At 39.3% G+C, this 12,152-nt stretch overlaps 1 protein-coding gene across 1 annotated transcript; it reads left to right on the top strand.

The window, feature by feature from the left end:
- The first annotated feature begins 1,663 nt into the window (after positions 1-1,663).
- Positions 1,664-3,319, top strand: LOC149266070 (disease resistance protein RPV1-like). Its single transcript, XM_089407043.1, has 3 exons — positions 1,664-1,989; positions 2,337-2,624; positions 2,878-3,319. Exons 1-3 carry the CDS (start codon positions 1,664-1,666, stop codon positions 3,317-3,319), a joined length of 1,056 nt encoding a protein of 351 aa, XP_089263169.1.
- The last annotated feature ends 8,833 nt before the right edge of the window (positions 3,320-12,152 follow it).

The following is a 12,152-nucleotide window of genomic DNA, read 5'->3' as shown; positions in this document are numbered from 1 at the left end:
ATGAGTCAATATTGTCTGACTCCTTCATGCACAGGTTTTCAAAATATTTCCTCAGCAACTGTAGTTTTGTTGTTTTCACTCTCTCCATGCTTCTCTGGATGTCTTGGCTGCTGCTATCCTTGGAAACACACTCTCATGAACTGCTTGATATAAGAATACAAGGGCTTTTGAATCCTTCTTCTTATTGCTCTTCAACAGCTCTTTCTCTGCCTGAGTTAATCCATTAAACTCTTCTTCATTTGCTGGCTCTTCAAATCCATATTCAACAAGTTCCCATAAATCTTGTGAGGCAAACAGGGCTCTCATGGTTATTGCCCAGTAGTCATAGTTTTTCCCATTGAACTGTGGGAGCTGGGTATTAAACATACCCATGTTGGTGCCGGTGCTCGCCATTCTTTCAATACTTGACTGTGTAAAAAAAAATCACTTAATTGTCTTCAATAGCTACACAAAAAACTAATCTGAAAAATACCTTGACAGCGTTTTCACTCTGTTGGATAATTTGTTGCAGCAAGAAACCTTCTTTCAGCTTCTTTGACGTCTTCAAAGAGCCTGGACAAGCTCTGATACCATGTCGGGAGTTTCTGGTCATTCCAAACAAACAAAATATATGAACAGAGAGTAATACTCTGTTTTGGGAATTTCTGATAATTCCATAACAAAGAACAGAGCAGAAAGTGATACTCTGTTTTGCCACAGGATCAAAAACTGAACAGAAAAATGCTCTGTTTTAACACAGCGAAAACATAAAAAAATCACTTTGCTGAAACAGATGTTTCAGCAACGCAGTTTCGTCAGTCGCTGGTCACAGTGTTTCAGCATCGATGTTTCAGCAACACTCTGTTTTGACGTCAAGACTATTTTCGACTTACGGTGTTTCAGCAACACACAAAGAAAAACTTGTACTCATTAACAATAAACTAACTGTTACAAAAACATATTCCTCACATAGAGGGATTTTCACAAAAGATTATGCTGAAGAGCATCTTCCTCTTGACAGAGGGATTACAACAGGGACACTTCAGTTCCACAAACCAATTTTTCACTGTCTCAGAAAATTACATTATCAGCACTGTTGTGCAATACAAAAAAAAACTCTCTTATATTTCTACACTGTTGTGTGTTACAAAAAAGACTCTCAATCTATATTTTCTACACTACTGTGTCTGCGTTTTATAGTGCGGGAAAGGGTCATAACTTATCCTCACCACTTTAACTTGTTGATGAAGTCTCCGCTACAATCTGCTGCTCATGATGAAAAAATCTGATTTTTTGTTGTATTTCTTGAGTCGGTGGTGATGAAATCCATGGCTAATAAATGTTGTGACGGCTCGAGGCTGGTTCTTTTCACTTTTGGCCATTTTTCTCTTTAATCCGGTTGTTGAGAAGTAATGGCGCAGCGCTAAATCTGATCTTCCTCCTTTGGGAACACAAAAACAATTAAAGAGTGAAAAGATAGTAATGGCGGTGACTTAAAAACGGGAATAAATGTGGCGCGTCAGATAAGGACAAATAAGTAAAGTAGCTGCTGCTGTTCAACTGTTCACTGCAGTTGGTTGAGAAGTAATGGCGCAGCGCTGAATCTGATCTTCCTCCTTTGGGAACACAAAAACAATTAAAGAGTGAAAAGATAGTAATGGCGGTGACTTAAAAACGAGAATAAATGTGGGGCGTCGGATCAGGACAAATAAGTAAAGTAGTTGTTGTTGTTCAACTTTACACTGCAGTTGAAATTATAATTTCAACAATGCTCAAGTCCGGGGCTCCCATTGTTCCAATATTTTTCAATGTCGAGTCTTTTGAGGTCAGGTGGAACGACAAAAAGGGAGCATACGCTGAAGCCCTCAAAAAACTCGAGGAGAAGACAAGTAGCGACCCTGAAACTAATGGAGAGAAGCCACGCCACGACTCGGCTACCATTCAAGGCTGGAGAGTTGCTCTTTCTCATGTCGCAAATTTGAAGGGTTGCGAACTGAAGGGCTTTAATGGGTAAACATTTTTAACTATTTCGTGTCCGTTTTAGTTCCTTGATTGGTATTTGATATTAATTAAATTTGATTAAGTGAAGAAGTTAAAGTTATTAGGTTAATAGTTGTAGTTTCGGGTACTTTGAAACAGTGAGAGACCTGTGGTATTGAGTATATCCTATTACATGTGACCAAATTTGGGGATTTCCCATGTCACAAGTTTTGGGGATGTTCTGATGTTTCCACCATGTGGTTTTTCAGAATAAATCATAGTGCATATGTGTTGTTCTTAGATGTATGATTGTTATCCTTATTGCTCTACCAACACTTCATATTTACCCAAGCGTTTCTCATTGGTTACTCATCCAGGAACGAGCAGGATCTCCTGGATGAAGTTGTGCGAAACGTATTGAAAAAACTTCCAAAAACACAACTTTTTGTGGCTAAATATCCAACTGGTTTGGATGATAAGCTACAAGACTTTGAAAGTACAGTGTTGTCGCAGCAGGGGCAGGAGCGTGACGTCCAGGCCAGGGTTGTGGGAATTATAGGTGTTGGTGGTATTGGGAAAACCACTTTGGTGAAACAGATCTTCAACCGTAGGTGCTCTGAGTACGATGGATCCTCTTTTTTATCTGATGTTAGTGAAAGGCCAGGGTTGTGGGAATTATAGGTGTTGGTGGTATTGGGAAAACCACTTTGGTGAAACAGATCTTCAACCGTAGGTGCTCTGAGTACGATGGATCCTCTTTTTTATCTGATGTTAGTGAAACTGCAGCCAGAAAATCTCTGGTTGATTTGCAAATGAAGCTCATTAAGGACTTGACACACACGGATATTAAAATTGAGATTGTGGACCAAGGTGTGATAATCCTTAAACGTTACCTAGCTTGTTGTAATGCAATGATAGTTTAGATAATGTAGAGAAGGCCGATCAATTGGATGCATTCTTACCAATTAGGGATGTTCTTAGTTCCAATAGCTTAATTATAGTTACCTCTCGGGACAAGCATGCTCTCCTATGTTCAGAAATAGCAGATTCATCAATTTATAAGCTCAGCGGGATGAATAGAGCACACTCACAAGAGTTGTTCTGCTCATATGCCTTCAATCGGCCACATCCACCACCAGGATTTGTAAATCTGGTGGAACGGTTTGTAAGGGCCTGTGATGGATTACCGTTGTCATTGAAAGTTACTGGGGCTCTTCTTTGTGGAAGAGATGACACATATTGGAAAGAGCTATTGAATGATTTTCACAAGATACCACCCGCGGACATACGGGAAACACTCAAAATTAGTTATAATTCACTCCACCAAGAGTACCAGCAAATATTCTTAGATATGGCCTAATTTTCTATAGGAGAAGATATGGATATAGCGAAAAGAATATGGGGAGCTGTGGGTATTTCAAATTTAGAGAGCAAGTGTCTTCTGGAACTGGACACTGGAAAGCGGATAACAATGCATGATCAGGTTAGAGATATGGGAAGATATACTGCTGCGGAAAGAACAATGCCCCATCGTCTTTGGTGTCACACCACCAACAATAACAATGTTGATAAGCTATTTGAAGAATCGTCGTGGTCTGTAAGTGATTCAAACATTCCTCTCTGGTTCAAAATTTTTAAAGTTGTTTTGTTCAACGCAGGATCTGTGCCCTGGATACTATCTATCTTTTATTTTCATGATTGAATAGGTCACAACCGAAGTTCGCGGGATTTCGACGGTTCATCGTGTAGACGGTTTTCATTATGGATTCAGTGTCCGTTCAAAAATGTCTTGGTACAAAAGGCGTAGTCAGGAGCTGTTGGAAAACTGTAAGCGAGCACTGTTCAATACAGATCATTATCATGGTTTGTGAATTCTTGCAAGAGAAGATTATTATGTAGAAGCTATATTGAGGAGGGTGCGGTCACCACGTCTCATATGGCTCCGCTGGTATAAATGCCCCTATTCTTCGCTGCCTTCTTGGGTTCCCCTGGAAAGTTTAAGAGTTTTAGAAGTGAGAGGAAGCAGATTGAAGACCTTGTGGCAACAGGAATCTCACGTACGCAATTTTGCATGTTTATACTTCTTTTATTTCAATCTCAATTTGTTTGTAGATCAGAATCATCTCGAAATCTTTCTTACAGTGGAAATGTGGACATTGCAACCACCTCTCAGTTGTGAGCGTTAAACATCTACGCTCCCTTTTCAGAGTTTCCAAAGTCGATTGGACAACTGACGTACCTTGAAAAGATTGTTGTGAATTATGATGGGACTATCCAAATCAAAACTTTGCGAGAGGAATTTTGTTATATGCACTCTTTGACATGCCTGGTCTTAAGACATTTCACAAGAATGAGATCGTTGCCTGATTCGCTGGGAAAGCTAACAAATCTTCAGCACATCGATTTGTCTTATGCTACCAGTTTGGAGATGCTGCCTAATTCTATCGGAAAGCTACCAAACCTCCAGTCCATTGATTTGTCTTATTGTTCCCGCCTGGCGATGCTGCCAAATTCTTTTGGGAATTTGACTCGACTCAAACGTCTCTCCTTGAAGGAATGTAGGAATGTGACCATTTCCAAAGAGACACTTGGAAATATTACCACGTTGGAATTCTTAGATCTTTCATGTTGTTCCGAGGTGAAAGAATTGCCTCCCCAGGTCGCACATCAAGGATTCCTGGAAAAATTATATTTGTTGGATGCCGAGTTAAAAGAATTGCCAAGCGGTATTGGAGATATATGCAACTTGGAGGTTCTGCATTTAGGGGACCATTTGTTGGAAGTGCTGCCATCTTGCCTCAGTTCCCTCAATAGCTTGAAGGATTTGCGGGTGAGCAATTGCCCGCGATTTAAATGCTTGCCGGATACTTTTGGACGATTGACTCAACTGACACGGTTGAGTTTGGTTTCTTGTGGGATACAAAAGTTACCACAGGCTGTTCTCCTGCTAAACAAGCTCGAATACTTTCTCATAGAAGATTGTCCATTGGGCGAACTTCCATTTAAAACAGCAGAAGGAGAAAGAGAAACAACAGCAGTGTTGAATGAATTGGACGACTACAATGGCAAATGTATCTTTGGTTTGGAGAGGCTCCAGAAATTTAAACTGGATGCCAGATAAGGGAGGTAACCTTTCCTGAAGGAGTTTGTCGAAACCTTAAAATACTTAGCTTGTCTGGCTATAAGGAATTGAGGCAGATAGGAAGGCTTTGTGGTATCTATGATTGTGAAAATGTAAAGGAGCTCACTAGCGTTGAAACGTGGACATCATCTTTGGAGTTCTTGTGTGTGAGTGGATGTAGCAAACTCAAGAGCATACAAGCTTTGGAACACCTCCCAAAGCTTAGAATACTATATGTTAGTGATTGTGATGAGATAGAAGTGTTGCCATCTCTGGAACATCTTACAAATTTATGGTGTTTGGACGTCTTTGGATGTAGTAAACTAAAGACCATACAAGGGTTGGAACACCTCACAAAGCTTGAATTCCTAAATGTTGGTGATCTCGCCGAGATAGAAGAGTTGCAAGCTTTGGAAAATTTATGGTTATTGGGGGTTAATCAATGTCCCAAGTTCAAGTGCATGCAAGGGTTGGAGCAGCTCAAAAAGCTTCGAAATTTATTTGTTGCAGAATGCCATGAGATAGAAGCGCAGCGAGGTGTGGAACATTTAATGTCCTTGCGAATACTTATTGTAAGGCACTGTCCCAAACTGCAATGGCGCGGGAGAGTACTGGAGCAGTTGCGCCAATGATTGAAGGAAGATTTCGCATATGTAAAAGAAAGCAGAATGAAGAGGCTGTGGTCCACTATTTGTGGAGCGAGAGAGTGTGACGGGGATAGAAAAACAAAAAAAAATGAAGAGCATGTCAAATTAAGACAATGTTATATTTTAATATTTTATGCTTAAGGCTTAGAGCATGTCACTCCAGTTTTTATTCATATTCACTCCGGCCATAAACGTTTTTATCTCCCGCTATTGAGAAGCCAAGCGAAGTTAAGGGAGCATTGTAGGAGCTTAGCATTGCTGTCTCATGCATCTTGGCATTGCAGTTTGTATTATCAGAGTTGGTGTTGCATTAGAGTTGGCCTCGTTGGTCGTGTTGCTCAGGTGTATATGTTGCATGTGTGTTTAACATCAAATAAAGGCACCGAACATCTTTGTAATTAGGAGCGGAGGTTTGATTCACCATATTGAAGCCATATTTGAAATTTCAAGTTGCCTGCCTGATCTTGAAGAGAGTACAAATTTTCCACTGGATTGTGAAGAGTGCTAAGTTATATTAAAGGGGAGAATTCGAAATTGTGTGACTTGACATTCTCCAAAGGTCGAGCTGTTTTGTTTTTTATTGTTTTCAAACATAACCCGAAGATGGTTAATGGGTCAAGTTTGGCTCACTAAAGCAACCAAGAACCATTGTTCAATGGACCGAATCTCCATTTCCATTGGACGAAGATACTGCGTGGGCAGTTTATATGGCTGATTAAGATTCAAAGCTACACAAATTGGGTGGCTAAAGTTTCAAAAGCTCTGTAACTGCCATTTTTCAGAAGGTAAAACTTGCTACAAGAAAGGGTTATTTCTATTAGTTGAGGCCGCATTCACCAAGGCTATACTGAAATTTTCTAGAGAGAAAGGCAGAATTGAGAAAATTGCTTCACCACTTAATTGTGTGGATGATGAGACAACTTGTATAGGCCAGAATTACGCTGGAACTGAGAAGTTCTGTAGCCGCAGTTTGTGCAAGGACTTGTCTGGACCAAGACTAGAGACCAAATCGAGTGGAATATCAGCCCATCTTGCTCATTGATTGAACATGGAAGCTGTTGGTGCAATTTGCATATGACTGGTACGAGTTTTAGAGTTAATAACACTGTTGGACATGGCCAATTAAAGGCTAAGGCTATTATGTATGGTTGTTTTCCCTGAAAGGCACTGATAAGTTCAAGACATTTTTGCTGAAGCTACATTACCAGTGAACTATTAACAAAGGTACTATTGAACTTAAAACACCCGTGGAGCTTATTAAGAAAGGAGACAAGGTTGGTTCTTCCGAGGCAGCTTTGCTGGCAAAGCTTGGCATTTGGCTATTTTCCTATGGATTGATTGCGCAGTCTGTATACAGCAGTGGATCGGTATTTGATCATGATGTTCTTGATCTCACAGAGAACGATTTAATAGAAAAATTTAATGTTGATATCTCTACTGTGACAACTCTTTCTAGTATTTGAAGGATCCAAGAAAGTTTGCCATTGCTGTTGCCCCAGTTGTGGAACTGTATTTAAAACTCATTATAGTTTCTGTCTACATATATATGCATTGATTCCTTGATTCATTTGCTACACATTTACAAAGGATTTTTCTATGTCTTTTTACTGTAAGTGGGTGTTACTTTTACTCATTGGGTCATAGTTGTAATCAGTGTTTTAAAGGGGTGTAATTTTGACAATGGAGAGTATGCCTCGAATTACTGAAATATTAGAGTTCTTAAAAACTCTGATACATTCCTCTAATCATGGTACAGTAAGAATAAGCAAAGCTTCTCTAGTTGACATTAGAACCTGTTTGTATAATGTACAAGAGAATATTGAGTTTTTGTAGCTTGAGACAAAGCTACAGCAAGAAGAATTACAGCAGTAGAGTCATCATTCTGAACCTGTTTCTGTTCAGAGGATTGAAAAAGACTCCCATAAACAGCAAGACAATAATATTACAGTTCATTCAGATTTGGTACCCCATAAAGCAACAGTTGTACATACAGATGCAGAAACTCAGTCTACGATTCCCAAGCCCATTATCAGACCTTGGGAACAGCTCGTCCACAACAAGCACAGAACTGGTCTTGGATATGACAAGGACTTGTCCTTTCATATTCCAGACTACTCAAAGCCCATTCAGTTTCAGAGTGCTGGATTCATTCATGGCAATTCACCTGCTCCTCATGACAATTCAGTTTCAGCTGTGCTAGACTCTGCCCCTCTTCCACAGCAGCAGCAACAACAACAACAGATTGTAAAATGCCAACACTGTGACCGAGTTGGCCATCTGAAAGATCACTGTTTTGATCTTCATCCATGTAAGCATTGTCATAAAACTAGCCATTCTTCACACAAATGCTTTAGAAACAAACATCCTGCAAGAAAAAATATTCATCTTGGATGGATCGCTTCTTGGCAATGGGCATCAACAGCCAAGAAGATATTCCAAACACATGTTAGAACTTGTTCCAAAGTATTGAACAGTCTTGCAGTTGATTTTTCTCCATCATCTCACCTTGTGTCTGACAGGGGGGGAATGATGGTCATCTACAAGCTTCAAAGTCACATCAAGCGAGCCTAAGCCACAACCTGTCACACCAGTTTCAGAGTTGTAGCCAGAAACAAAGATGCCCGTGAACATGCCTTCAGTTGGCAATCTGGAACACTTCTTCTAGCAGAAGACTTCAGCTTCGGAAGAATTCCAGGAAAAAAATTGGGGACACTTCCTCTAGCAGAAGACTCCAGCTTCTTGCCAGTTTTGGAAGAGTTCTAGGAATTGCATTAAGCATTCCAGAATTGTTGGTCATCCTTAAACCATCACAGGTTGAGACTTCCCTTTTCAAGTTGAAGTTCTCCCTTTTATGCGAGGTGAGACCTCCCTTTCCTGGTTGAAGGTTTCCCTCTTTAAAACAATAGGAGCACTTCCTCTAGCAGAAAACTTAAGTTTCTTGCCAGTTTTGGAAGAGTTCCGGGAACTGCACTAAGCGTTCCAGTGTTGGTGGTCATCCTTAAACCACCGCCCTTTATACTAACATTTCAGAGGGCACATTGAGCCTAGTGCTGCCATTCATTTTTGCACATTTTGTATTACAGCTCTCTTCTTGGACTGATACATAACCCTTCGGATTAAGGGGGGGATGTTGGACACCTAATCCTCAATGGGTTAGTGTGGAAGCCAAATGGACAAAAGGAATCCAAGAGACCTTGAGATGTGAAACCCAATGGTCACCACATGTACTATAAATGTAAATCATTTGTTAATAAAATTGTATTGTTGTGTTTTATCATTCATATTTCTCTTGCTGCCCATGTGTATTTAATAAAAGGCCTAAGAACAAGGGATGAAAATAGTCAGGGCTGGACCAAAACAAGAGGGGGAGTTAGCAATATGATCAACTAACACCAGGGAAGAAACAAGAGATAGGGAGGGAAACCATAGAGATACATGCGAGAAGTAACCTCCTAGATGCACAGGGTCGAGGAAGGGGATAGAGGTCTAGAAACCAAAAGAGCTCACAGAGGACAGAGAAGTAGACATAAAATGTTGTTGATTCGAAATATAATTGTAAGATAAGAGTAAGAAAAAGTGAAACCTGAGATAGAAGGTCCCATGGAGAGGATTGACGCACATGAGTGAGAAGATCTGGAACTATTGATATGGATGGGGATAATTAGATCCTTTGTTTGCATGCTCTCCATGAAATGGCGCTAACAATCTATAGTTGCAAAGCCCTATTGTATCCTGCCATGGCTGGTGGATTATAAATGGATTTAAACACTTCCTCTTCACTGTGTTTTGGCTTGTCCCCATTCCTCTATATAATGATCATGCTTCGGCCTATATTCTTCCATAATTGAAACAATGTGTCCTTGAAAGTGCAAACCATAACACTAGTGTACCTTCCCAACTCTTTGCATGCTTCCTCTCTATGCTGGTGCAACAAACACTAACTTACCATCTTTTTTTCATCCTTTGCAACAGTGGGATGGCAATGTAGGCCGCCATGTCGATGTATCCTACTCTCCCCTATAACTTGCGTTATCATCACTTAATCTTTTTTTTTTCAAGTTTATTGTACTAACTAGTAACAATGAGGGAGATACTCAAGAGGTTGGTAAAGATTGAGTAAAGGCATTGCTACACTATGAGGCTTAGTTCTAGTCATTATTGAGTATATAATGTCTTTCACTATATTATTTTACCTGGACAAATCACTTTGACATGCAATATAATTAACATGTCTTGGCACAATCCTTTGTATGCCCATTGACCAACCTTAAGGTTTGTTCTATCTCTTGTAGGAGTAAATGTTGAGTAGACTAGGGAGATAAGGGAAATTCTCTCTAGAGTTAGGCAATTGTGTGTTGATCATTTTTTAACATACCTTGTTTTGTTGTCCTCTCAAGGCAATTGTTTGGCAAACGAATTGTACATTAAGAGTTCATGGTTGTAAGCTAAAAATTATACATTGGATAGACAATAAAAATGACAAGACTAGAAAAGGCTATGACTCCCAGCTAGTATGTGCCTCTCTCACTAATGGGATTGTTACTTCATTATAGCTTAGTTTATGGCTTGCTATGCTCCTTCTTTCAATGTCTTTATGTAGACTTCTCTCATATGGATTTTGACTATGTTCCTATAGCATGTTTCTCTCCCTAATTGTAATGCATTCTCTCTAATGACAAGCCAATAGGTGGAAATTTCTATGAACTACCCTCATTTTTGGAATAAAACGTAACTTGAAACTTAGTCTAGTCACAAGCATGAAATGATCCCATATTCATTACAATGTTATATCTTGAATGTATGATAGGTTAAAATGCTCTCTTGATCCCTTATTTCATCTATTTTCTCTCATAATATTCCATTGATCCTAATCAACCATGGTATTGTTATGATAACTACAAGAACTAATAAATAGAAATGACCATAACCCTAAAAGAGGACCATCATAACCATAAAAGAGGACCACTTGTCATAAAACAAAAATAAATAAGATTAAAGAAAAAAGAAAATGAACATCCATTAAGAACATTCTTTTGTAATATTGGATTTATGTTTTATAATATTAAATTCTTAGTATATTGGAGAAGGAAAAGAGACAATAAATAAAAGTCGCCATAATCATAAAAGAGAACCACTTATCATAAAATAAAAATAAATAAAATTAAAGAAAATAAACATTCATTAATGACATTTCTTTGTAATATTAGATTTCCTACTTCATTATTGACCACTCTTTTTGTGTTATTAACTATATATTAAAAAATGAACATTCAATAATAATTATATTAAAATGAACATCCAATAATAATATTTATGTGGGATATTGGATTTTTTACTCTTTAGCAATTATTTTTTGTGCTATTAACCATATATTATAAGAAATCAAATAAAATTCAGTTAATTGTCTTTTAAGAAATCAAATAAAATTCAATGAATTGTATTATAAAAATAAACGTCCATTAATAACATATTTTTTTAGTAACTCTAACACGTATCCACATTCCGTCGTTTCCGGTGACGGAAGTGAAAGCTAGGTGATGGTGGAACTTTTAATTATTCGGAATATTTCAATCAAGAAACCTCCGGGAATGTTCCAAGCAAGATACTAATGCTGATCCCCATCTTACTAGTGTTTCTTTGGGCTATAAAATAACATTACACTACTGGTTGAGATACAGCACATCCTTTCCACCCATAGTGCGATTAGGCGTTTGGCCAGCCGTAGGCTGCAGCTTCTTGCTTCCAGTTTTCAGTTATTCGTCTTATTCATTGTCTCAGCCGATCAGTCCATCTATTCATCCTTCTGCAATGGCAAACCTACCCACAGCACCGCAACAGAAGCACGATGCTTCATCGTCTTCTGCCTCCACCTCTTATCCCCGATATGATGTTTTCATCAATCATCGGGGATCGGATGTTAAAAACACCTTCGCGTCCCATCTCTACCAGCGCCTTCGTGACCATGGATTGTGGGTGTTTCTTGGATTGTGGGTGTTTCTTGACAAGCCTGAACTTGAGCCAGGACACGAATTTCAATCTCAAATCGAAGCCGCTATTCGAGTGGCTTCTGTGCAAATAGCCATTTTCTCTCCGGCTTATGCGGAATCAAAATGGTGCCTCGATGAACTAGTTCTCATGGTCAAGTCCCGGGCACCTATTGTTCCGATATTTTATAATGTAGAGCCTTCGAGGTCAGGTGGACCGACAAAAAAGGAGTATACGCTGAAGCCCTGAAGAAACTCGAACAGAAGACAATAATCGACCCTCAAACTAATAGAGAGAAGCCACGCCACGACTCCGCTACCATTCAAGGCTGGAGAGATGCTCTTTCTCATGTCGCCGACATAAGTGGTCTCGAGCTGAAGACCTTTAATGGGTAAGGTTCCACTATCTCGCGTCCGTACACATTTTTTTTAGGAGGAAAA

The sequence above is a fragment of the Pinus tabuliformis genome, chromosome 6 (genome assembly GCF_031772625.1).
Source record: "Pinus tabuliformis cultivar Carrire ecotype Pingquan chromosome 6, CPIR1, whole genome shotgun sequence".
Classification (NCBI taxonomy): Eukaryota; Viridiplantae; Streptophyta; class Pinopsida; order Pinales; family Pinaceae; genus Pinus; species Pinus tabuliformis.
The sequence above is the reverse complement of the archived record's forward strand: the minus strand, read 5'-3'. Positions and strand labels throughout refer to the sequence as shown.

Coding starts and splice junctions, on each gene's coding strand:
- LOC149266070 (XM_089407043.1), top strand. CDS start 1,664: ATGTGGGGCGTCGGATCAGGACAAATAAGTAAAGTAGTTGTTGTTGTT. Junction 1,990..2,336: donor GAACTGAAGGGCTTTAATGG/GTAAACATTTTT, acceptor TTACTCATCCAG/GAACGAGCAGGATCTCCTGG. Junction 2,625..2,877: donor GATGTTAGTGAAAGGCCAGG/GTTGTGGGAATT, acceptor ATGCAATGATAG/TTTAGATAATGTAGAGAAGG.